Raw genomic sequence first — 27495 nt, 5'->3', positions numbered from 1 at the left:
TATCCACCTCCATCCTAAAAGATTATTTGAAGAGGCCTATAAAAGCAAATACAGTCTGGCCAGAGCTTTCCTGACTTAACCAGCTGGTCTTTATCACTGGAAACAATCTACATCATTTTACTTCAGACAAGGGGTGATTTCATACATGTCTTCTTTTTCCTGCTCCTAAAGGACCAGGAGCCCTGAACTCCTAAGTCTCGGACTAAGTTCCCAAGGGCAGGACTATTTCCCATCATTAACGAGGGAACTCTAAGGGGCCCCCAAACAAGCTTTTATCCTCTGCCCTGCCTCCCTCCAGCACCCACTGCAGGGCTCCTGAGGACTGCACAGATTCAACCCAATTAACTGAAGGACTCTTCACACTTCCCTCATGACTGGTTAGCTCAGGGAACCTAGGTGACTGAGACAAAGAGAACAATAGAACTCCTTTCAACCATCCGGGATGGAGGAATCTAGCTTAGGAAAATCAGTCTTTTGGTTCCCTCCTCTGTCTCCCCTCTTCTGGCTAAATGGGACAAAAATAAAGCGATTATAAATCCATCCATTTAATTTTTACCTTGGTTAAAGCTTTTTGGGAGATGGTAAAAACTGAGGCTGCTGATAAATGTAAGGGTTCTGGAATTATCTGTTAAGTTTCAATCATCTGGGTTGACCCTGCTTTCCACGGCCACATTCAGAACATTATACTATCTTGGGGTGCCTGGGGGCTCAGATGGTTAAGCGTCTGTCTGCCTTCGGCTCAGTCATGATTTCCAGGTCCTGGGATCAAGCCCCACGTCAGGGGGCGGTCCCAGCTCAGCGGGGAGTCTGCTTCTCCCTCTCCCCCTGCTTGAGCTCTTTCTGTCTCTGTATCTCTTCGCAAATGAGTATTTTTAAAAATCTTTAAAAAAACATTCTACTATCTGAAGATCTGTAAAGGCTCGTTCCTTCCAACAGAGCAAAACGTTTTCACATCTGTAGCAATCCCTTGATAACTTGTGTGTGCATTAAGCAGAGCAAAAGGAACTGGGGATCGTAGGTATAAATCAACTTGAAGAGCTTTATATTAAAAGCACACCAACGGTTGGCAGTTCCTCAAAAAGTTAGACATAAAATTACCATATGATCCAGTGACTGCGCTTTTAGGTAAACATACAAAAGAACTGAAAGCAGGCTCTTGCTCGCTCATGTTTAGAGCAGCACCATTCATGGCAACCGAGAAGCGGAAGCAACCCGATGTCCATCAATGGGTGAATGGCTAAACCAACTGTGGTGGATACATCAAAGGGGGGATGAAATTCGGACTCATTCTACAATACAACAAAGCTTCAAAACATTATACTAAGTGAAATCAGACAGACACAAAAGGACAAATACTGTATGATTCCACTTCTAGAAGGCAAACTCATAGGGACAGAGAGTAGAATAGTGGTTACCAGGGACTTAGGGGTGAAGGGAATGGGGAGTATTCGTGGGCACAGAGTTTCTGTTTGGCATGATAATGTTCTGGAAATGGATGGTGGGGAGGTTTACACAGTATCGTGCACGTACTTAATGCCACTGAATAACGAACTGGAAATGGTTAAATGGTAAAATTTATGTAAAGCATTTACCATGATAGAGAAGGAAATGCTAACCACACTGTATATTCTCTAAATCTGTTTACCTACTTACACACATTTTGACATAGTTGAAATCAACGTGAAATATACATTATGTTCTGCTTTGTTCTACCCATTTCATATACCCACTTCCAATATCAACAATCTACTTATTTGCCATTTCCAATGACTACATTATATCCCACTAGGTTGGTATACAGTTGCCTGCTTAGCCATTCCCATTTTATTGGGCATTTGAAGGGTCTCCCTGCCCACAATCTGGACATCACAAATGTTACTGCCTTGATAACTTTCAGGCTGTTTTTATTTAATTCCTGGCATATTTCTGAGTCCTCTCCCTCAGCTATCATATGTGTTCATTTAAAACAGAAGAAAATGGGGCACTGGGTAGCTCAGTGGGTTAAAGCCTCTGCCCAGGGTTCTGGGATCAAGCCCCACATCGGGCTCTCTGCTCAGCAGGGAGCCTGCTTCCTCCTCTCTCTCTGCCTGCCTCCCTGCCTACTTGTGATCTCCGTCTGTCAAATAAATAAATAAAATCTTAAAAAAAAAACAACAAACCAGAAGAAAATGACACACTGTAATAGTAGTAAGTGTGAACTGCAGAAAAGTCAGGAAATACACAAACAAAAAGAAAAACCTCGACTCTCAATACCCAGAGATAAGCCCCGCAATACTATGAGATACACCTTTGTCCGCCGGACTGCTGTGCGTGTGCTTTAAAATAAAAAAAAAATGGGATCATGCTGTACATATTGCTTTGCAATATGTTTTCAACTTATACCATAAACACTTTTCTAAATAGTATATATTGGCCTGCAAGATGCTCTTTTAAAAGATCTTTATGGGCGCCTGGGTGGCTCAGTGGGTTAAAGCCTCTGCCTTCGGCTCAGGTCATGATCCCAGGGTCCTGGGATTGAGCCCCGCATCGGGCTCTCTGCTCAGCGGGAAGCCTGTTTCCTCCTCTCTCTCTCTCTCTCTCTCTGCCTGCCTCTCTGCCTACTTGTGATCTCTATCTGTCAAATAAATAAATAAAATCTTTAAAAAAAAAGATCTTTAACATTTCTGTTAAAACTCTTCAAAGGTTCATTTTCATTTTCGAAGACAGTAGCCAAAGGCCTTATGTCCTGGTCCCACTTACCTTTCCTGTACATTTCACTCCTCCTCATGGTCTCTGTGTCCTGGACAAGCTGTACAATGCACCATTTCCCACCATGCCCTGTGCCTTCCCTCCTCTGACATTTTGCACAGGAGCCCAGAGTTGGTATCTGCCCCATGCGTCCGGGCCAGCCTAATTGTCTCCACCTCCACAAAACCTGCTGGATTCCCTGGAAGAATTTTCTGATTTCCCCCAGCACTTTGTACTTTTTAGTACCTAGAATCCTCTCTCTTGGATTATGGGTGTTTTAACTCCTAGATAATAAACAACCTGTGGCCAAGGACTGTCTCTAATTTATCTTTGTACCCCACACGGGTACAAAGCCCTGTGCTGAGAACACAGGGCTGGTGATTGGCAAATGTCTAAGTTTTCATATAAAATTAAAAAAAAAAAAAAAACAATGTTACTACAAGGGAATCTACTCTAATTAGATCAGGGATTCGAAGTCTGTCTGCCTTGCGCATCCATGCTCAACAACCCCCCCCCCGCCCACCCACGAGTAAAGCCCTCAGGGCTGCTTGTCTCTTTCTCTGGCTCAGGAAGGCCTGGCCTCTCTCTTCTCCTCCCTGGGCCTTGTCACCCAGTCAGTCAGTGACTGGCATGCTGGGTTCCAGTCCCAACTTCATGTCGCCCATTTGCAGTCAGCCACTCTTTCTCCCATCCTAGGTTTAAGATTAAAAGATGGCAATCCAGATATTTTGGGGGAGGTTTTGACACAGACTGGTCAGACACAACACCACTGCCCCATGGGCCTCCGAAACAGTCTAGGAGAGCCTAGGGATGAGGCGGGCGGCGCCCCAGAAAGTGAGTTTACGGGATCACATGACAGAGCCACAGAGAGGCAGGTGGGAAGCAGATGAGGAAGAGGCTGGCATGAAGGCCAGAATGTGGTGATCCTGACAGCTGCTTCATCACTGTGCGGAAGAGGGCCAGGACTCCTAGGCGGGGAAAACAGTGAGGAGGGAATCTCTGGGAACAGCCTTGCCCAGCCTTCCCCCAAAAACTGCTGCCAAAGCCTCCTGGAGATTTTTCTTTTACTGAGACCATAAGGGCTCTCTGGTATCTACAGAGAACTTTTAAATTTCACCCCATCTGCAGAGTCCTTTCTGGGTCTTTACTCTCCCATCAGCCCCAAAAGGGGCGGGGGGGGGGGGGGCGGGGACTGTAAGGGAACCGAGGCCCAGAGCCGGCCAGTCTCAGACTGGACTCGGTAGCCCATGAGGTCTGAGGCAGTCCTACACCTAAACCCAAGTCTCCTTCCTCCTCAATCACCCCATTCGGGCTCCTGGCCCTTCGGCATCAGAAACACTCTCTGAGGTTGCAAGGGACACCTGCCTAGACACCTGCTGGAAGGACTGTCTTTAGAGCACCTTTTTGGAGAAGGGAGTCTTTTGATGGCAGGCATTATTTCTGTTTTTCAGGTTGGTTGGGCTTTTCTTTTTTTTTTTTTTTTTTTTTTGAAGTTTTTGAAACCTTGGCATTCTACGATCTCCCAGGGTCTCAAGGACAATTTAAAGCACACCCATTTGATAACTGTTCACACTGCCCCTCATAATCCACCCTACCCATGAGCTACAGTAGGAATCCACCTCAAGGATGGCAATCAGAGATGGGACCATACTCACAGTACCCCTGGGGTAAGGGAGGATCCAGAATCCTAGAATATGTAGTGAGAATCCAACCACCCACTCTGGTCAACTCTACATGCTTTCTGGCTACCTTTGACCATAGTGATTCACAAAGACTCTGAAGGGGTCATGGGTCCTGACTTGCTCTTCCATAAACCAAAAAAACAAAACAAAACAAACCCCCCCACCCCCCCCCCCAACACACACACAAAGAGAGACACACACAAAAAAGGGAAGAAAACGACATGGGGGTGGGAGATAGAAATGGAGAGAAACTGAGGACCCCAATCCAGGACCAGTGACCCCTGATGCCCTTCTCTCTGCCAGACCTTCAAGGACCTCACTGCATCCAAGTCAAACCTGGAGGTCTTGCCTCAGTTTCTTCTCCTTCAAGGAGGCAGCTGGGCCTCAGCCTTATTTCTAGGGTGACCACATCCTACCACTGGCATAGCTCCTACCAGTCACAAGGTGACAGAATCACCTTCTGTCTCAAGACACCTCAGCAAGTCCCCACTTCCCCTCCCCAGTCCCCAATTCTTGGCATGTCCCGACACCTCTGAAGAGAGTTAAAATGCCATGTTTCCTTCACGCCCAGAAAATGAGGGGGCACTTTTTGAAAAATTCGATTTTGATAGGAAAGAAAACTCACCACTTACTTCAGAAACCTCATCCTAAGTGGTTTGGTGAGCACCTGCTGATGTGGGCGCTGAAACCGATGAAGGGCTAAACCCATGTGTCAAGTTCCCCCCAAGTACAATACAAACCAAAGCTAGAATCAGACGGTGACCAGTCTTGTGCCATCCTCCAAGGGGCGACAGTGGAGTGTGAGCAGTGTGGTCCCCAAGAGGTCAGATATGAGGGACCCACTTCTTAAAGATTTTATTTATTTATTGGACAGACAGAGATCACAAGTAGGCAGAGAGAGAGGAGGAAGCAGGCTCCCTACTGAGCAGAGAGCCCGATGCGGGGCTTGATCCCAGGACCCTGGGATCACGACCTGAGCCGAAGGCAGAGGCTTTAACCCACTGAGCCACCCAGGTGCCCCAACGGACCCACTTCTGACCAAGGCTCCGAAAGGATCCACTTCTGACCTTCCTCCTGATGGGATTGCAGCCAACACCACCCAACCTCCCCGAGCCTGCTCTCCCATCTGGCAAGTGGGAGCTCATGCCCAGCCTACAGTACTTCCTAGCGATGCTCTCAAGAACAGAGGGTGAGAGGCAAAGCTGCTTGAAGCCTTCACTAGAAACCTTACGTCGAACTAGTTAACATCACTTAAACCCTCCCTCCTCCACAATTCTTTAGGATACAAAGTCGGGTAAAGGAACCTAGAAAAGGATTCAGCCCAGAAAAGATGCACAGAATGAGTTCCAGCCATACTGTCCCTTGGGACACATGGACGGAGTGACAGCCTACCCCAGCACGGACACTGCCTTGAGGAACTGGTGGAGAGGCTGCCTGTGTGTGCCCGTGCTGCCCACGGGGGCCCTAGCTCTGTGGGGAATGTCCCCGAAGAAATCTCACAAGTGAGCGTAGTTCAAACAGGAGCTCGTGGGCTTCTCCCTCATGGAATATACCAGAAAGATCTGGGGACTGGGCTCTGCCCCACCGTTGTGTGATTATGGTCAACAAAGAAGCGTTGAGAAGTCACAACGGCTGTTTGTGGTTGGAAGCTGAACTGGTTTCATTTCTGGAAAGTACCCCTCTCTCGGATTTGGGAAACGGGGGCGGGGGGGGGGTGGCAAGAGGACCATCGGCTCCCCGGTCTGAGCAGGGATGCCCAGATCGTGCCAGGCCATGACAAAGCAGCAGGCTGCGGGGGCCCCGGCTGGGTGCCTGCGGGAGGGTGGAGTGTCCTGTTTACGGCGCGGTGGGGTTTTATCGGCCCATCGCATGCAGCCGCCTCCACAGCCCAACCACCTGGCGAAGCACCCTGGCATGGGGCCAGGCCATTTCACCAGGCAGCGGAGCAGCGGCGGATGCTGGGGTTCTTGGGCAACAGCAAATGGAAAAAACAAAACAAAACAGCACACACCGGAGATAAGACGCCTTGGGTGCTATCTTCCAGAGCCACCCGCTTCTGTTTCCCAACTGCTGCATGCGTAAGGCCGCGGGGACAGGGGCTCTGAGTGCAGACAGCCATCGGTCAGGTGTCTGTGCTTTGGGGGAGGAGTCCATGGGCAGAAAGCAAAAAGCAGAGCAGACACTGGACCGAGAGCGGCCAAGAGGGGCCCGGCGCACCACCAGGGACCAACCGATTCCTCCGGCGGGACTTTGAGTGCCCACACCAAGCCCGTCTACAACCACTGCTGACACCAGAGGAGGAACGCCAGAAGCTGCCAGCGAAGGTGAAGTGCTCGACGCCGCTGCGATCCCTAGAGGCCAGGCTACCAGACACAAACCCCCGGGGGCCCCCCCAGCGAATAACCCTTCAGAAGGACCAGCAAACCCACTTTGCACCTCCCTCCTGTCCCTGGCTCAGGCCGGACCACGCCAGCAAACCCCCGCCCCAGGAACCCAGAGGGGAGGATGACAGCACTCAGAAGAAGGGCACGAGGGGGTCAGGGGAAGGCAGCAGACGAGGCAGGAAGTGAGGCTTCTGGGGCTGCCTTTCTCAGCTTAGCCAGAGACAGAGCGTGGCGTGAAGGTCTGGCAGTTCACAGGGAGAACAGCTGCCGATGGCCAAAGGGTCCCAGCTGGGGGGCGATGTCACTCCCATTACCACCTCTGAAGCGAAACAGAAACCTGGGAAATGAGACGAGGCTACTCTCCCCCACCTAAAATACCCAAGAAGGACAGCCAATGAGGTCATACGCGTGGCCCAAACTCAACAGTTAGCTGGTCTAACAAAGGAGGTACGAGTCACTTTCCCCCGCTGTGGGGGCTCTGAAGCATTATTAGCACCAGCCTTCCACCTCTCCTCTAAGAGAGAGAGAGCTCGCGGTACCAGAAGCTGTACCTATGCTGGAGGAAATAAGAAAATGCAGATGAGCAAGAAGTGAAAAATAAAAACTGGGCCTGTCCCCGGCCCTGAGATCACCGCCTGTCCACATCCTTCCTGGTCTCTCCCCATGCACACATGTACGTGTGTCTCTTTAATAAAATGAGATCCTATTATATGTGTTTTTCTGCCATCTGCTTATTTTCGTCACGGATCTTCCTTTGGAAAAGAGGAGTAGGCAGGAGCAGGGCAGCCTAGGAAGCGGAGGTCGGGCACGAGGCTGGCCATCGAGGGAGCAGACCCTGCCCTGCCCTGTCCAGCCCCCCCAACCCCAGCTATGATACAGTACTTCTGCTGGGGGCCAGAAGGGAGGGGGGATACATCAATCTGAAGAGGAACAAAGTAAACCAGGGCATCAGAATTTCTAAACATTTCCCCAATAACAGATTGGCAGTAAGTAGGGGAAGTTCCTTCCAGCAGCTTGACAGGGATTCTTTTTCCATTTCAGTCGTGTGTTGGGATTAAACACTGCAGGCAATCTTCTGAGCGATGTGTGATCCAGAGCCACCGAACCACTTAACTCAGGGACATGTGGGTTCGGGAGGGAAGTTGTGGTCAAACTGAAATCCCCACTTACGACGGTATAAGAGTAAGAAGCCCTCCTTGGAAAGCCCAAGGAGACCCCATCCATCCCAGCTGGGAAAATTACACCTGGGGCTCCGAGCACTCTCAACACCAAGCAGAGAGCTCACTTCAGCCACAGCAGGGAGAAGCAGCTACAGAAACGGGAGTTAAAAAGAAAGAAGGAAAGAAGAGGGACATCACATTTCCCTGACCAAGGAGGCTTCTCTAAAGAGAGAAGAGTGATGATAGTTGTATATGCATGGAAAACTAACTCAGCCAGGCCCTAAATTAATGACTAATTCCACGGTTAAGGGTGCAGCTCATGCAAAAGCCTTTCTGGGCTCTGTGTCCGACTTCCCAGCACACAGTCCACATCTATGGGAAGCTGAAGAGAAGGGCCAGGAGAAACCCATCTAGAGAGGTCACTGTGCAGAAAGAAAGAAAGAACACTGAGTCTGTATCAGCAGGGAGGGAAAAGGGCGATCCCAAGTGTATGCGCACACGCATGGATAAGGAACAGACAGCATTTCTGTAGACGGTTGTTCGATTCTCAAGAAGCTGCAGTTAGAAGAGAAGGAAGTGGTGTGAACTCTTCACCTTTTATCTGAATTCTCTGAAGAGTTCTGTAGGATTTCAACATCTTTAAAACAAAACAAAATACTAGCAGTTAGTGATTGGAGCAGGCTTTCCTTTGGGAGCCGTTCCTTGGCCTCTGCAAGAAGAACAGAAATAGCACATAGCCTGGCCCTCTCCATCTTAAAAAAAAAAAAAAAAAAAAAAGCCCCACCGATGGTTATTTGGGAGTGACCAATCTCTAAACTCAGAGGACAGGCAAAAACCCTTGAGGATCTCCACTTCTCACAACAGTCTGATTCCTATCAAGGCAAGAAGAAATCACGACATCCAGCCAGCTCTCAGGTAGTCTTGGAAGATAAGTGAGGGAGAGGGAGAAACAGAGATCAAGGAGGTTCATTAATAAACCCTGTGAGGGGGCGCCTGGGTGGCTCAGGTCATGATCTCAGGGTCCTGGGATCGAGCCCCACATTGGGCTCTCTGCTCAGCAGGCAGCCTGCTTCCCCCCCACCCCTGCCTGCCTCTCTGCCTACTTGTGATTTCTGTCTGTCAAATAAATAAAATCTTAAAAAAAATAAAAATAAAAAAATAAACCCCGTGAGAGGACAGCTGTGATTGAAACTTGCGGATTCCTACTCTAACAGCATGCACCCTATACACTCGTGAACTCATCTATGGAAGAGAAGGGAGAGCTTCCAAGGGGTCACAGGTGGGGGCCTGTGATACAGATCTTTCTTCCTCAGAAGACTTGTGACAATCGGATCCCCACCCCTGCGTTCCACTGTCAGACTCAACCGTCACGACCGCCTGGCTGCTTTGGTTCAGGAACTAGTCCATGGGCTGGAAGGGTTCTAGTCCTTTCCCTTGCTAGGAACCAGGGTGATCATACCTGAGTCTCAGGAATCCTTTTTTACCCACTGGGCATCTTGGGTGAGTCAAGGGGGAGAAGAAGACAATTAAAAAACCAAGAGATTCCTCTTCTAGTGAGGAGAGCGGAAACTGCATGAAAGAAAGAAAAGGAGAACAGAATTACAGCTAACTCCCAAATAGTCAAAAAATTTCTGCTTTGTGAACCAACTTATTTTTAGCTCCATCCAGCCTGCCTTCCCCTGACCTGAAGGAAACTGCCAGATAGCAATATATGTGTAAGCAACTATTATTACTCAATTTAGTATCAATACCAAGTCATACAAAAACACCTACTCTTTGACAGAATTTGATTGAACCCGTTTTGTTGCCTTCCCCCCAACCTATGATTTCCAAACCCAAAAGAAAAAACATTTTTACTTCTCTTTTGAACTTCTCATGTCCATACTCATGTCCATTAGTGTTAATTCAGAACTAGCCTTATTGCAACTCTCAAAGTAATCTCTTAGCCAGGAAGAGCCACCAGTGGGTGCCAAGCCACTGGGAGAAACACTACAGGGAACAGAATGTTTAAATAAACGCCAAAGTATCAAAAACCACTTATCAAAAGAAGAATGTATTTTTACAGTGGGAAATCTGCTGGTGGTCACCACCTCATGTGATCAAGTTTAGCCATTACTCTTACGGGACACTCTGACCTAATATACCTCCTAAAGTGATATAAAGTACCCAACTTCACCCATGAAATGCTCTTGCCACAAGTGTTTTACCAGAACCAAATCAGGCCCCAGACCTAACTTTCTAGTTACAGGAAATACGGGGGATAGAGGAACAAGCTAAATGACACCATGAAAAAAACAGGCAGAAAAATCCAGAATGTGGGAGAGCTAGAAGGCAGAACTGGTCCATGCTTTTCAAAGTCCTTAAAAACCAAAAACCAAAAACATGAGTGGAAGGGAATTCTCGATAAACTTTTTAAAAAGACATAACTGGGGCATCTGGGTGGCTCAGTCGGTGAAGCGGTTGCCTTCAGCTCAGGTCATGAGCCCTATGTGGGGCTCTCTGCTCGGCAGGGAACCTGCATCCCCCTCTTCTTCTGCCTGCAGCTCCCCCTGCTTGTGCTCTCTCACTCTCTCAAATAAGTAAAAATCTTTAAAAAATAAATAAATAAAAATAAAAAGATATAACCAAATGAGAGTCTTTACTGGATTCTGGCTCAAAGGCAAAAACAAGGGGCACCTGACCGGCTTAATCAGTAAGCATGCGATTCCTGATCTTGGGGTTGTAAGCTCCAGCCCCACGTTGGGTGTTGTGATTGCTTACAAAAAAAAAAAAAATCTTAAAAAATAAACAACAAACAAACAAAAAAGAACAATCAGAGGGGCAATTTGAAAATGGACTGGATACTAGATGATATGGGATTATAGATAATTTCTTTAGGGTAATAATATTATCATGATTATGTAGAAAAATGCCCTTACTCTCAGCATATACCATTGTGGCTAAGGGCAAAAAGTGTCATGACATGTGCAATTTACTTTCAAACAGTTCAAAACAAATAAACAAAACACACATACAGACGCATATCTAAGTCTAGACACACACATATCTAATCCCCAGAAGGAGAGAAGAGAGATTTGACAAATGCAGCTAAAAGTTATCGGTGAGTCTAGGTGAAAGATAAATGGGTATGCACCGTGCTTATAACTTTTCCGTAGGTTTGAATTTCTTCCCAAATAAAGTTGTGAGGGGAAAAAAAAAAAAAAAAGGAACCGGCTTAATTTGGAAGGATGGAAATTCAGTTCACTCCTCAGCAAGGATTTAAACCCTTTAGCGTTTCAATCTTGGCAGGTTGCAGTCACAGAATTTGTAGTCAAATTCAACTGAGTCACTGCTCTGGACGTCTAATTTGGGGAAAGGGAAGGTGGGCAGGAAGAAATGAAACCCTGAATGAAGCTTAATCTGATGCCAGGAATTGAAAGATGTAAATCAGGACAAGGTAGAATAAAGATACCGAATGAAGGAGGCGATGTTAAATTAAGAAAGGTGACAAGATCCCGGTAGCAAGACCAAGACCACAAGACTGTGGGCAGAATGAAAGGCCTCCTGCAGGTCCAGAAACACAGCTGGAACTGGACAGAGCCTCGGCTCTGCCTGGCAAAGTTAGCACTGGGCATTCATTGGCCACAGGAATGCAGAAAGCAGTGAGATCTCAAGGAAGATGGGTAAACATGGCTGACAGGAATGTAGGTAGGTAGGTCCCAGGGAATGGTGAAGGACTTAGAATTTATCAGTTTTCTGTATGGATGCAAAAATGAAGGGAAGAAAAGAGACTTCGGTTAGGAGAGAATTCAGCTAGATGAAAGGAAGACCTTCTCGCTAATCCCAGTCAGATGAGGAAGACCACTATGTAGAGTCTGCCCCGAACAGCTCTGGCGAGAGAGAATGACATGCCCCCCAGATGGCTCAGTAGTCCCCCCGGGAAGGCAGGGAAGTGCAGCAGAGGAGTCTGAGCCTTCTCTAGTTCTAGAATTCCCCAACTCTCACTATAGGGTAAATAAGAGATGGCCACTGACCAATTCTGCTTAATGGAAAGCTCAGGGCTATTATCTGGGGTGAGATAAGTTCAGTGGGAAGGTGGGGGAGGCACAAAATCAAAAGGAGATTTGCCTTACCTAGGCTGATCAGACAGCTGTGCCGTGGGCTCCCAGACCAAGCAGGAGGGTATAAACAGCACTCAATTTACCTGTGGCTAGCCACAGGCAGAAGGACTGATCACATGACTGGGCAAGCAGACATCAGAACTCAGAGGGTGGGTTGGCTCACTGGCTACACCTCACTAGGTTGGAACCTGTCAGGCTCTTTGCTCTGAACACTGACTCAGGTTGCTTGGGGCTGAGGGCTGGGGAGAGGGTCTCCATAAGAAGCAGTTGCACAATCATTCAGGACCAGGAAGTTATAGTCACAGGATCCACTTTGCCTTCAGGGTCTAAAATCCTATTAGGTCACTCTACAGCCCTGGCCGCCTTACAAAGCTGTGTGGACCATGCTGCCCCACTTGCAGAAAGCCTTCTCTGGTTACCTCCATCTCCTTCCGCAAGTACTACTGTGTCCCTGACTGCAACGGGGAGAGACATCCAAGTCCGCTCCATCCCACCTGGCCTCCGACATCCCGTACCTGACCCAGCCTGACCCCAAATCCCAGGCAAATTCCTGGGCCGTCACCCCACCAGTGGAAAAACCCCAAAGCATGCCGGGCAACATTCCGGGGCAGCCCCTTCGTGGCAGCCCTGGTCTTGCCAGTTGTTCCGATCTCTTAAGGGAGGCTCAAAAGGTTATGCAGTGCCTCCAGGGTAAACCTCTTCTGAAAAGTACGATCAGATGGCCCCCCTCCAGAAACAGCCTCGAAAGGCATGACATTGGGAAGGTTTTTCCTACCATCAGTGTACACCCAAGACCACAGAGGACTTCAGAGCAGAAGGACGCTGGTCAGGTCACCTCTCTCCATGTGCTTGCAGGGGCAGAGGCGGACAGGACAACACCCATCACTAGAGGGTAAGTTACACTCCCTCCACAAAGTACACGAAGGGCTTTGTGTCTGCTCTTAATCAAGGGCTTAACAGTACCAGTCTCTTCTTTTGTAAGTCAGGCAAAGAAAAGGCTGAGCCTCCTGAAACAAAGGAGAATTCGATCCAGGCAAACAGTGCGGGATGTTCATCACCAAGACATCCATCCTACCTATACGTCTAAGAACCAGAACGCAAAGCCGTCCCGTCTTAAGATGGCTCTGCGGGGCACCTGGGTGGCTCAGTGGGTTAAAGCCTCTGCCTTTCAACTCAGGTCATGATCCCAGGGTCCTGAGATCAAGCCCCGCATCGGGCTCTCTGCTCGGTGGGGAGCCTGCTTCCTCCTCTCTCTCTGCCTGCCTCTCTGCCTACCTGTGATCTCTGTCTGTCAAATAAATAAAATCTTAAAAAAATAAAAAAAAGATGGCTCTTGCCACCTGCACACCTCCACGCTGCACACAAGTCATGAGGAATCAGGCGGGCAGCCTTTCCTCATCCTGCTGCATCTTGTTCTGCCCTTAGATGACATCCACCCAGCACTTTCGCTGGGGCAGAACAGAACCAGAAAGAAATCAGGGAATCGAGGCGACAGCCTGAAACAGGATAACTGCCTACTAAAGACAAACGATCTCAGTATATGTAAGCTGGGGTAATAATACAGTAAATGCTCACAGGTCTTTCACATAACTGGCTGGAGCCCATGGGGAAAAAAAAAAATCCTTTGAAGCCAACTTAACCACAGCCTCACGGCTCTAGGAAGGCACTGCAGACAAAGGACACATGCTAAACTTGAAGATTCCCAAAACTGTTTTCTTCAGAAGCAGAGTCAGACTCTCACCCAACCCTAATTCTGGAAGCTGGGGTGGGGGGGGGGGGAGTAGCAGTAAGTGAAAGAGTCAGGAACGATTTAAGTGCCTTCCAGCACAGAGAGATGCCGGCCATGTGGTTTGGTGTTCAAGAGAAGGGGCCGGGAAACAAGCAGCAGTGCCTGAACCTCTCCTTCGGCCGCCAGCGGAGCAGGACCATCAGATCCCTCCCCGGGCCCTGCGGTTAGCAGTTTTCCCTGACTGACAGCGAGTCCTCCCCCTGCCCATGAAGCTGTTAACTCCCAACCCCTTGGTAAGATCTGCCGGATAAACGTCCTCCCTCGGCTCCGGTACCTCCACAGACGGACGTGTGCGCGGCCGAGAAAGCTCTCTGGCCCGGGGTCCACACTCTGGCCTTGCTCTCCATGCCACACCCGACTGCTTTTTAACGCATCCATCTCAGACATAAAAGCTCGAACTAGAAGAACTCCGTGGTTCTGGCGCAAGAGGGTTCTCATCTCGTGCTCTTGAAGAAGCGCAGAGAGTTGAGTGAACAGCAGAGTAAGAGTGTTTCTTAGGATAAGGAAGCAGCTGTCCCCAGAAGGTACCGGGACATCCTGTGTGCGCTCGGCACACTTTGGCAGACTGGGGCACGCCTGCTGACCCCCCTGCTGGGGGAGCGCCGGCCATGCACGGGGCGTGGGCACACCGCAGCAGGTACCCGATCATTCCTGGCACTGGACGCCCCCCCACCCCCAGGTCCAGCTCAGGGAGTCCGGGCAAGCAGCAGTCTAGTCTCCTGAGGGGCGGCCTGCCACAGTGGTCAGTACTGGGCCCAAATCCTGCCTCGGCCCCGGGGTGCTACGTGAACTCAGGTCACTGGACTTCTCTGGGTTTCAGTTTTGTTGTCTGCCTTCGGCTCAGGTCATGATCCCAGGGTCCTGGGATCGAGCCCTGCGTCAGGCTCTCTGCTCCGCAGGGAGCCTGCTTCTTCCTCTCTCTCTGCCTGCCTCTCTGCCTAGTTGTGATTTCTCTCTGTCAAATAAAATATTAAAAAAAGAAAAAAAGAGATGTTATAAGAAGAAGAGAACTCACACTCTCAAGAACTCCTGGCCCCATCAAATTAGTCTAACATGTACTCATTTTTTAAACTTTTATTTGGAAGTAATTTCCAACTTCCAGAGACGAGAACAAGAGCAGTAGTACATGGGACACCCATATAACCTTTACCCAGATTCGCTGTCGGGCAAACATTTGTCCCACCTGCTTTGTCGCTGGCTTGCTTCCTCTCACATGCACTTTTTCACATACATGCTCACACTCAGCACCTACATGCTCACTCACACTCAAGACTCACACTCACATTCAGATAAACACACGCTCCTACGTCCTTTGTTGGGTTTTGTGTGGTGTTCCGTTGGAAAACAAAGACGTACCAGACGGTGGGAGGTTTGAGATGAAATGCAAACAGAAGGGGGGACCTTGCTACTTGGTGATGGCTCCAATGCTCCTCTCCCTCCTCCGTGCCATCAAGGCAGACGGCTAGTGCTGGGGGCCCTGGCTTAGGGATGGACCATCACATGGACAGGGACCAGAAAAAGTACTTGATACAGAAGAAGTTAGTTACTCTTCTCTTTGAACAACAAAAGCCACAAAACAAAACAAAACAAAACCAACAAAGCATTGATATGAGCCATAGAAATAGCTTTATTATACGGAATTTCTTTTTATAACGTCCATTGTAACGGGATTTTACCTGATGAAGTGGAGAGGTCACAGGCAAAGAAAGGATGTGCATAAGCCTATGGTTACCAGGACATTCAAGAATTCTATACAGAGGGGCACCTGGGTGGCTCAGTGGATTAAGCCGCTGCCTTTGGCTCAGGTCATGATCTCAGGGTCCTGGGATCGAGCCCCGCATCGGGCTCTCTGCTCTGCAGGGAGCCTGCTTCCTCCTCTCTCTCTGCCTACTTGTGATCTCTCTCTCTGTCAAATAAATAAATAAAATCTTTAAAAAAAAAAAAAAAAAGAATTCTATACAGAGCCTGATTTCGTAAGAGAGGTAAGTGGGTTAAGAGCTGCCCGGAATCCTCTCAGGAGGGCTAGGTAATCTCTGTGAAGCAGGCCAAGCAATTCTCTGTGATACCAAGTCCCTAGATGGAGCCTTCTCTCGAGTTCAAGGCCCCACTAGTCCCCTCTACTGGGCACACACTTGTCTCATAAAGGCATTACCATGTATCACAGTGATTCCACTTCCACGTAACCTAAAGCTAGGAGGAGGGGACATACTCAAAACAGAGCGTGGCAGGGAGGGTGGGGGTGGTTTGCACCACGGGTTCCCTACATGGAAGACTAAGCTGTCACCAAGATGACATGCCACCTGAACCTACCCCCATCAAAGGAATGCGCCACCCACATTTATCCCCAGGTGCTCTTTGGGGTTCCACATAGAAAAGAGACACCCCTTCCTATAAGTTCCATCTTGGCGTTATCTTCCTGACATGGCCCCAAGCCCAGTAACCATGACCATGACTCCCCCTTAAAAGCAGGAAAACCCTGCCTGCCTCCTTGGGTCTATCTGCCGCTGGGGTTAGCTTCTCGTTCCGCCTGGAAACTGCGTATCTCAAATCTGGTGGGAGGTACTCAAGGGCCGCCACCGTGTCACACATTTAATGTAACAACCGTCACCTTCCAATTAGCCACACCAAGAGAACAGTCCCATACGGGGCGCTGAAGGAACAACAGACTTCACTGCAGCCCATCTGCCTTTCCAATTTTCTTTTGGTCAACTGAACAGATGATTTTTTTGCTCCTGGGATCCAGGCATGCGAGCAGAAGGGAAACACGGGCTGGGCATGTGCTGGGCCAGCACACAGACGATGCCAGCTCAGGAGCCCATTCACAATGGACTCGCCCCGCATGTGTGGGAAGAGTCCCAGGATTGGAAGCAAAAGGGCTCTAGAGTCACATGGTCTTGGGCAAGTCACTTCCTTCCTAGGCCTCATGTAACTTCTCTGCAAAAACAAGTCCATGCCACCTGTACCTGCGTTGAGTGTCAGGAGGATAAATGAGAAACATTCTGGAGTTCCCACCAGGAGCCACAAAGAGCTAAATGAATGGAACACACTGTTAAAACGAAAGCTATCTATATGCTCTACTTCCCTGAAAAGTACAACAATTTGTTGGGATTCCCAAGCTCTTTCTTTCCACTGAAGCAGCTGTTTTTGCCTTCTCCCACAAACGCACAACTACTAAGGACTGTGGTACCAGTAACAGAGAACCCAGGTGCTACTCTGGGCGGTGAGGAGTGCATGCACCACTCGGGGTGACTCACACTGTCGTCTTCCCAATCTCTGCCCCGGACCACATAATCCTGCGACGGCTCTCTGGCTGCATCCCCTTGGGCTCACCAAATGGCATCCAGCCCCCACCCTCAGCCCTGGCATGTCCTATCTGATGGGTATGAGTTACAAAAACAATCCCTAAATGGAGACCGCGCCAGCTTGCAGGTGTGGGGCAGGGAGCGCACGTGTTATCAGCGGTGGTTCTCTCAAAGCAATGTGGGCGATCAAACAGATCAAACACGCACTGAGCACAGAAAACTCGTTAAAGGGAAGGCAGTGTGTGGGGCAGGGAAGAGGAGAAGGGAAGGCAAGGTAAGAGAAGCGCTCTTTCCTTCTTCTCAATTGCAGTTTTACTCTGTTCCAAGTTACCCCCAGCTGGGCAGGTTCAGAAAACCACCTGACTAAGCTATCAGGTCCATGGTTGGCAACCCGAACAACAGGACAACGTGGGTCCCATGGATGGCAGTGTGTGTGTTCAGGGAGCTGGGAATGCTAATAAGCATCTCTTTCCAGCATTTCCCAACTTGCTTGGGCCGGGAGGGGCAGGTGTGGGGAAAGAAGGTGAAACAGGATGGTGCCTGGCTTGGGAAAGGGGGCTTCCAGCCTGATCACACCTCTATGAAGCCCCCCCTTAGGCCCATATACAGTTCTGTTCCCTAACCTAGAAAAGTCACTGATGCAGATTTCATTTTTCTGTTTCCCTTTCCTATACATTAGCCCTACTAGGAATTTGTTGTAAATCTACCTGGAGTGAAAGGAGACCCAGTATTCGTCTCGCTTTCCTTGGCCTGTCACCCATATCCACTTCTAAGCCTCAAGCCAGGGAGTCTGGGTTTTTTAAAATAAAATCCTAACAAAATCCTAGGTGTTGGCTGTTTCCATGGATCAACCTGGTAACCAACTGCCCAAGCTCACCCCTCTGGCTTTAAGTGCGAGGGGAAGGGAACCTACAAGCTTAGCAATGACATCCATGGAAATGCCACGTCTTTGCCACCAGCTGGGCTTCAGGCCCAATGACCAGGATGAATAGGAGACCAGTGATTTAAAGAGAGAGAGAACACTAACACTTCAGTGGGGGTGGGGGGGAGGTTGCCTTGGAAGTAGCTGCAGAGAGGGGTATTATAAAGGGGGCACAGTGTGTGGGGACCAGAAGTGGGAAAAACCATCTCAAGGGAGACTGGGGGAAGTGTGACTCGCTCTCCCCACCCCTGCTGCCTTTCCAGCAACTCAATCCAACAAGTATTTATTGAGCACGACACTCCCCATCTGCCCTGGCCCTCCCTCTGCAAAAACACTCAAATCTGTTCAAGCTGCAGGGTGAGTTCCGTTGCACTTGAACTTGAAACATGAGGTGCCTACCTTTTAAAAAGGCAGGCACACAATCTGCAGCACGGGCTGAAGGGACTAAAGAGAGCTGAGAAAGTGAAGAAACACGGCTGACCAGATAGGGCCACACCAATATGCCACTTTTGAAAGGGAAGGAAAGAAAGAAGAGTCAAAATTTCATTTAACCTTAGGGAGAAAAACACACTGGCCAATTAAAAAAAAAAAGCTTACTGGAAATATCCCAGTTAATTCTCCAATTAACCCTACCTAACACAAAAAGAATAAATATTCCTTTATTCTATGCCTCCTTCAGCTTGAATTAAATTTTATCCCCTTGTGGACATGTTAGTCATTTGCTTTTGGAGTCTATGTTTATCCTACCTTTCTCTTTTAAGGAGGTGAGACCTCAGTGCTCTCCTGCATGTTTTCATTGAGGATCAGATGACAGGGGATTCAGGTAACAGAGCTGGGGAGGGACTAAACCTATGCTTATTGGCATAGTTCTCTCCACCTCAAAAAGCCACACTCGTTCATAAGATGGGGAGCTCATGGTCTGAGAAGAGGCATCCCAGACTTACAGCTCTGCCCTGCCAAATCAAATATTCTAAGAAGCCACATCCAGGCGGCCTCAGAGAAAACTACCATCCGATCACAGGCCTACTGCTTCAGATCAACCAAAGCCCTCAGAGCAATCTTCCCAGGCCTTCTCCAACCTCCACCCATTTTATTAAGGAGCTGGAAGCAGAAACTGCTTGTGCGCAGACACAGCTGAACCCAAGGCTCTCCATCCGTCCCCAACATCAGCCGGCTGGGGCACACGAGCAGGGCATATGGGAGGTGTCCAGAGCTCCGACTTCACTTCCAGGTTCCCCAAGGGCTGGTGCTAAAAGATTCCCTATTATGAAATACTTCGATAGTCTTCTTTTAAGTTCATTAAAGCCACCCTTGGCTGGCTGTGGTTTTCTGACACAGTAGAAGTCCACTGAGGCTTATTCGGGCCTGAGGATAAACATTTAAATGGCTCTCAGCTGAGCATGCAACTTTGTAGTGACACTGAGGAAAAAGCATGGAGGAGGAGAGCCAAGTGCCTGGAAGAGTCTTCCAAACCAGGAGGTTTGGTGGGGACCCTGAGCTGGAGGCTGGAGTGTGGGCAGCCAGCTGTAGAGAAACTCCCTCCATCCAGCTGTTCCCAAGAACAACGGCCCCTTCACAAGCTCCACACCGCTGGAGAGGAACTGGAGCACGGATAATTTAGAACTTCAAATAGAATCCAAAACTCTTTTCTCTCTCAGAGATCAGGATTTGTTTTTGACCTAACAATGTGAATAGATTCGGCTGGTGTTTGGTTAATTCATAACCCTGCAAAGCAAACAGCGCAGCCCTCTATGAAGACTCCACTCAGGCCTCAGCCGGGGCACGGAGGGGGTGGTGACTGGGTTTCTCACTCATCTTTCGTGTTTCCACTCTTCCCAGCCCTTCTTCTAACCCCTTAGAAGTGGGGTTAAAACTTTGCTAACCCAGGGGGCGCCTGGGTGGCTCAGTTGGTTAAGCCACTGCCTCCGGCTCCGGTCGTGATCCTGGAATCGAGTCCCATATGGGACTTCCCCTGCTCAGCAGGGGAGACTGCTTCTCCCTCTCCCTCTGCCTGCCTCTCCCCCCGACTTGTGCGCTCTAATAAAAAAATTAAAAATCTTAAAAAAACACTTACTAACCCAGGGAGAGACTGTCTACTCCCACTCAACAAACGTGCTGGTGGGCACCCACCTCCATCCTGAACTGGAAAGGAAACACAAGGTTTCCCTTTCCAGCCCCTTCAAAGGGCTCCAAACTGCCTACAGAGTGAGGGTAAGCCCAGGCAAGACTAGGAAAGCACTGGAGCTTGACATCACACGGCACTGATAAAATCGATAGTGTCAGTGAGGTTTCAACACCAGACCTGTCTCCAGAACGTGTCACACCCTAAAGTGTGAATCCTTATGGCACAAAGGCTCTATGTGAGAGGTATAAAAATCCAGAGGAGAATGCTTGATTTCTTTTCTTTTCTTTCTTTTTTTTTTTAAAGTAATCTCTACTCCCTATGTGGGGCTCGAACGCACAACCTGGAGAATCAGTCGCATGCTCTACTGACTGAGCCAGTCAGGCGCCCCTGAGGACGCTTGATTTCTAAGAGTTCCATGAAGATCGAGGGATACGCTGAGTAATGTACAGAACTGTTAAGTCCTTATGCTGTACAACCAAAACTAACATAATACTGTAATTAAAAAAAGAACAAGATCAAAGAACAGTGTGGCGTGGGTGCCCATCATACCATTCAGTATAAATTAGCCAAAAACTATGAGTAAAGTGTTCTCTGCCATTAAAGCCCACCAACTACTTTGGCAACACTCACATTGCCACCGTAACTGGAAGTTTTGCAATCCTGCCCCAAATCTTCTGGAGATCCATCTATATTTGGAATCAGAGAGAATGATGTCCTCTTATCACCACACCCACTTTTGTTCTCACCCCTCCTCCACTGATCTCAAATGGTATAAGATATCCCAGCTCTATATTACATGAGTGGAGAGCTTCCCATCTCTACAATCCTTTGCTATCCAAAACACAGTAGAACACACGGACCCATGCTCCTTTAGATACTGACGGGATAAAGCAGTTAGGTACTTTGGAACCCAAATTAAAAGGATGCCGTCCCTGGTGATAACCTTTAAGACAGATTTCAGCAGTACCTCCTGGGGACCACATGTGTCTGGGGCGAGCAAAGCTGTCAAAAGCAAGCTAGCAGCATCAGGCTAAGCAATATCCAGTGCTTCCCAAACACAGGCTGCCTCAATCACAGAACATTCAAGGATGGTAGTAGCTCTTAAAGGCCTTTAAATGCACTCCCAGGCTTCATCATAGCAAGATGGGTCCTTGGCATTGAGAAGTTGGACTGCTTCTAGCTCGAGAGTCCAGAAGGACCATGACTGGAGGAGGGCTTTTTCTCAAGGTCCCTAATAAGGGACCTCCTTTATGTGGTTCCAGACCTATCTAAACACCCATTCCCCAAGGGCTAAGTTTTCAAAGCATTGCAAAGGAAAGGAGTTTAATAATTACCAATAGCACTGCTAATAACAATGCTGCCTTATATTCACTGAATCGGCCATCCTGGAGAACCAAATGCAGGTTTGAAATAAACCCATCCGTCTACAGCCATACCACCCTGAATGCGCCCGATCTCGTCTGAAATAAACCCATCCTACATCCCTGCGGGGAAGTCAGTATTTTAAGACTACTGCCAGCTGTCAGTGATCTGTTTGGAAAAATAAAAGGTAGCGAGAAAAATCCCAGAGAGGACATAAACCTAAAGCCATTTCCAACTGATCTGAAATGTGTTCCCTGCAGTTGTGGACGGTTTGGGAAGGGTTATGAGGGGAGAGGGTGCACATTTGCCTAACAGTCAAGCTTTTATGTAAATCCAAATTAATGTCTACTGAACACATGCCACCTGACAATGGGGGGGGGGGGTGCGGGCAGGGAGGCAGCCTCCATTCACATGTGCTGATCCTCCACAAAGACTGAGAACTGACTGGAATCTGATGACCACCCCCCCTTCTCTTTTCACCTAAAACAGAAGTGGGGATACAGGCTTGTTACTTTTCTTTATCCCCTTAGAATATTCTGAGAAGGTGTACGCCACACGCACTAAAACTCATCTTTATGTAGGAATAATGGGAAGGAACATTATTTAAGACAAGGGTAGGCCAACTTTTCCTGTTAAGTGCCACGGTAGTCAATATTTTAAGCTTTATGGGCCTTCTGGTCTCTTTCACAACCACTCAACTCTGTCACTGTTGTGCAAAAGCAGCCACAGACAATACTAAATGAAGGGGCATGGCTGTGTTTTCAATAGATCTTTATTTACAGGGTGGCTGCGTGGCTCAGTCGGTTAAGTGTCTGCCTTTGGCTCAGGTGATAATCCTAGGGTCCTGGGATCAGGCCCTGCATCAGGGTCTCTGCTCAGCGGGGAGCCTGCTTCCTCCTCTCCCTCTGCCTGCAGCTCCCCCTGCTTGTGTGCTCTCTCTCTGTCAAATAAATAAACAAAAATCTTTTTAAAATTTTTTTTTAAAATCTTAATTAAAAAAGCAGGCAGAGGCCTAGATTTGGCCTGCAAGCCATAATTGCCAACCCTGGGTTTAAGAAGGTTCTGGTGTGCAGAGGAGGTACAGAGGCAACATGGGGCTCCCCCAGGACCCAGCTGACCCCTGGGAGGCTGGTCCACTAGGGAATTTGTAAAGCTCAGTTAAACATTATCTTCTTTCTAGAGACAGAGACACTAAACACTAGACAGGATAGTTAAAACCAGAACCCAGAACAATTTTCCCAGTCCCATTTTGTCCATCAGTAATCCTGGAGGAACATAAAAGTTAGCAGCCTCCAACTGACCTAAGACACAAACAAGAATTTAATTAAAGGGGGAACTGCCATAATAGCAGTAATAGCAATTAGTAATAGCAATAGCAACCTGGGTTGCTATTCCCCACGGGGGGAATCTTAGCTTTCTTAGACTTGACCTTCATTTTTCTAGCTGTTCTCTTTTGCCTTCCACACCCCTAGCCCAGGCTCAGAAAAATGAAGCCATTCCTCACTTTATGAAGACATCCTGCATGGATGAATGGTCACAGAAGGTAAATCCTGTTCTTTACATCATTACCCTGTTTTTACAAGGTCTAACATATCTTGTCTGGAACCCAACAGGGCATGTGGTACAGGTAAGTGCACAGCCCAGAGCACTTCGGCACTCTGGGATGGGAAAGAAAGTGACAACACCAAACTGTCCCTGAAACCCAGTCCCAGCTCACATGCCTCTTTCAACAGTTGGGGTCTGGAGCCCTGATTAGAAAGCCCTCATTTCAAAAGATGAGGGAATACAAGTGCAAGAGGAGGCCTTGAAATTCTGAAACCTGCAGTACTGGTTTCAGACCAATATGGGTTTGCTCTTTGAAGCCTGAAAGGCAATGGGTTTTGGCCAACAATGCTCTCTCACCTTGCGGGGTGGAGAGAAGAGGAACGATGTAAGCAGCGGCGAACACGGATGGCATCTTCTAGGTGCCTCGGCACTTTATAACTGTTAACTCAGGATGTAGTTATGATTCACATCCTAACAGATGAGGAAACGGAGGCACAGAAGTTAAGAAACTTCTTCCATGCCACACACCTAGTAAATGGCAGAGCCTGGAATTGAAATTCAGGAATCCTGGCCCCCAACGCTAGGAGGATTCTCTCAAGGGTTTATGAACGTAAGGCGTTTCCTCCTATCGCAAGTACGCCCCTGGCCTAGAGGAAACCACTTCTGCCACTTCTCAAGTGCAAGGAATGGAAACAATCTGAACACACAGGGAGTAAAGTTAACGCATAGAAGACCCAATGTGCTCCCAAATCAAAGGCCAGGTACATTCCCTTAATGCGTGCTCAGGAGGAAGTCCACAGGCTCAGACCACTCTTTCCTTCTATCTTTCCTCTCTCCAGCCTCACTGAAAATCTATAGATAATCTACAGATAATAGACAATAAACACAAGGTAAGTGTCTCATTAAGTTCTCTTGGATACTAAAAGGTGGGGGGGGGGGCGCCTGGGTGACTCAGTGGGTTAAAGCCTCTGCCTTTGGCTCAGGTCATGATCTCAGGGTGCTGGAATCAAGCCCCACGTTCTCTGCTCAGCGGGGAGCCTGCTTCCCCCCCCCCCCCACCTCTCTCTGCCTGCCTCTCTGCATATTTGTGATCTCTGTCAAATAAATAAATAAAATCTTTAAAAAAAAAAAAAAAAGAAAGGTGGAGGGATCACCCCAGGCCCAATTCATACACAAGAGACCACTCAACTTGCCCTGAATCATCCAACAAGTTAGGCAGAACTCTAGCTTCCTATGGTTTTTTACCAGGATCTTCGGGACCCTGGCCCTATAAAAAGGAAGAGGCCATGAAAAGAACCCAGTCATCCAAACCTACACTCTTCTCCATTCCACAGCATCCATCAGTGTTTGTGCCTTTCATGTTAGTTCTATAGCAGACATAAAACAACTGCCCTTAAAATATGACTGCTAGGGGCACCTGGGTGGCTCAGTGGGTTAAAGCCTCTGCCTTCAGATCAGGTCATGATCCCAGGGTCCTGGAATTGAGCCCCACATCGGGCTCTCTGCTCCGTGTGGAGCCTGCTTTTCCCTCTCTCTCTGCCTCCCTCTCTGCCTACTTGTGATCTCTGTCAAATAAATAAATAAAATCTTTAAAAAAAATGACTGCTAATAGATTTCCAGCTACCGCATAGGCAGGCTTTCTGTTGATTTCTACTAAAAGTGACTAAGGTTCTAGTGCTTGCTGTTACTACTAACTTCCCTGGACTCCAAGGAAATCCAAACAAAACCAACAGGTTTGTAGTCTTGTGGTTTTGATTTATAGCTCATGATAGGCATAAGTCTGGGCATTGCTCTGCTCTCCACCACCAGAGTCTAGGCATACTTTGACTAATTGGTCACCACCTTGCTACCAGATTTGACCAAGTTTCTGCGTTCCAATATGCAAGGTTAACATTTACCGTGAGGTCCAGATAGAGTTGGCCTTTCTACTTCAGAGACCCTCCTAACCCCAATCCTACCTAGAAAAGCACTGTAGCAGCTATACTTTCAGGAGGGAGTGAAGCCTAGTAATTACAAAGAGCTCAAGAAATTCTGGTGACAATGTCATTAACCATTAGATGGTGGGGACCACGACTTCTGTACATTTGGTAGGCTCTGAGGCTTTGGAAGTGTGCAATGATCTTTTTCACATCTGGTGTGAATCAAATGCACGCCTCACTTTCAACTTACTGCCAACCTCCTCATGCAAGTAGGTTCCTTTTCCCATTCCTCATTGCCTGCCTTTGCGGGGGATCCATCACAGCTCTTGAGTGTGAAAGCAAGGTTAAATCTTGCTCCTCCCTCATTTCCCCACACCCAGCATGGCAAGCTGCTATTAAGACGCCGTTTCAGGGCTGTTCAGAAAGTGGGGGTATTTGCCACAGTGTACTTGCCTGTAGCCCTCACCCCACTGCCACGTTGGCTGGCAATGCCGGGGACTAAATAGCCTGGGTGGGGGCAGGAGAGAAAGGCCGGGGGCAAACTGCCCAGGCCCTATACACACACGCACACGATGGCTGGAATGAGACAGCCATATTAAGCAGGTCAATGATCTGGCAACATACAACTTCTGGACCAACCAAGAGGAAAGTAGGGAATCGGAGTAGAGCGTTTGCACCGTAGTAAAAGCCGTTAAACTAACTTATTCCAACGGCTCGGATGAAATCAGCTCCGGGAGGTGGCAATATAGGGAAGTGCACGTGAAAGTGGGGGTGGGGGGGTGAACTCCAGAGGCGTAGAGCGGGATGCCGGGGCCAAACTCAAGTTGGAGAAGTAACACATGGCTCCACGGGGCTCTCCTCCATGCCCCTCCCCCTCCCCGTGCAGACTTCCAGCGCCCACCAGCTCCTCGCTCCAGCGCCAGCCGGCACAGGGCGCCCCCATCACGCGCCACTCACTTATTCCTCACACCTCGCTGCCACCCCTGCATCTTCCACTCACCCCCACACGACACCTCTGCCCACTTTTCGGTTACGCCCCCAAAGCCAGCCTCCGTCTGCCATGTCCCTCCCCTCACCTCCTGGCCCCGACTCCCTGCACACTCTGTCCCAGCGGTGGACCCTGCGTTCACCGCTCCTCGCTCTCGCTCCCTCCTCCCTCGCAGACTCCGCGCGACCCCCTTCTCTTCCTTCGCTCCCATCCACTTTCCCCTCACGCTTCTCCCCGTACCCCTCCCCCCCGTCACGCGCCCCCCCTCCCCCAACGGCTCCTCCCCCCGGCACCCGCTCCAGGCCCGGCTCACCTGCGCGGCCACCCCCGTCCCGGCGCTGGTGCGGCTGCTGCAGCTGGAACGGGACCGTGGCCCTGAGCGGCTGCAACCCAGCCCGGGGGGAGCCGGCGGGGGCTGGGGGAGAGCAGCCCCGCCGGAGCCCCCCGGCCCCTCCGCGCCCGGGCCCCCAAGAACCTCCGCCTCTGCCGCCCGCTGCGGCCCCCGCCATCGCCAGCCCAACAGCCTGCCTGCCTCGGCCCCACAGCGAGCCCCACACAGCCCCCCAACCCCCGCTGCTGCTGCTTATCTGCTCTGCGGGGCGGAGACCGGCCCCCTCAGCCCAGAACTCTCATTGGCCTACAGAGTCCCAGACCCCGCCCCCCAGCCAATCCTCGGCTTGTTCTTCCCATTCAGGAGGATGACTGGCCGATATGCCTAGCGATCCAACACAAGACCCCACCCTCATCCCGCCCCCTCCCGCTTGCCTCTGTCCGAGGGGGCGCTGATTGGTCCGTCTGGAAGAGGGCTGGTTCTCCGGTGCCACCAATGAGAAGACGCAGAAAAGGGGAGCGTCACACCCAGTCCCAGGTAGTATGCAAATACACTATCACGTGACGTCAGGCTAAGCGGGGGTGGGGCCGGGTGTAAGACGGAATCGAGCGCTAGTGAAATTATTATGGGGGGTAGGGAGGAGTGTCAAATTTTGAGTAGTTGAGCCCGGCAAGCGCCGAGAAAGCGATAACTTCAAAAAGCATTACTTTTGATTTAACCTAAAAATATTAGCTGTGAGTCCTCATAGGATCCCAGTGCTGCTCGCTAGCGCCAAAGTAAGATTCTACAAATTAATGCAAAGTATGCATATATTTGCATGCGATTTGCATTATATTCATGCACTTAATGGCCACCGTGCCTCATGTGACACCCACATTTATCTTTTTCCACGTTTCCAAGTCCCTAGCTGGTGTGGGTCCAACTCCCCCCGCCCCCAAAAAACACCCAGCGCTAGCCGGTAAATTATACTGAGACTGAAAAGGAGCAGGGAATTTCCCTTCAGAGCCGTCCATTCCAAGTCTAGCTCAGCGGAGTGGAAGGAACAAAGTGACTGAGAAACGTGCCCAAATTTGTACAGTGACTCCATTAACAAATCCTGGTCTTCCCAGTTCAATGCTCTCTGACCTACAGTGAGATGGTCCCAAAGAGAATGCATGCA

General features: G+C 49.2%; 1 protein-coding gene across 1 annotated transcript in view; it reads right to left on the bottom strand.

Annotated features, from left to right (window-relative positions):
* FAM117A (family with sequence similarity 117 member A) overlaps nt 1–26549 on the bottom strand; it is a 44705-nt gene extending 18156 nt beyond the window's left edge. The window contains exon 1 of the mRNA XM_045985777.1: nt 26319–26549. Coding sequence (XP_045841733.1) covers nt 26319–26514 — 196 coding nt within the window. The 5' untranslated portion in view covers nt 26515–26549. The remainder of the gene's footprint in view (nt 1–26318) is intronic.
* Nucleotides 26550–27495: the final 946 nt, after the last annotated feature.

Source organism: Meles meles, chromosome 18, assembly GCF_922984935.1.
Source record: "Meles meles chromosome 18, mMelMel3.1 paternal haplotype, whole genome shotgun sequence".
NCBI classification, from domain to species: domain Eukaryota; kingdom Metazoa; phylum Chordata; class Mammalia; order Carnivora; family Mustelidae; genus Meles; species Meles meles.
The sequence above is the reverse complement of the archived record's forward strand: the minus strand, read 5'-3'. Positions and strand labels throughout refer to the sequence as shown.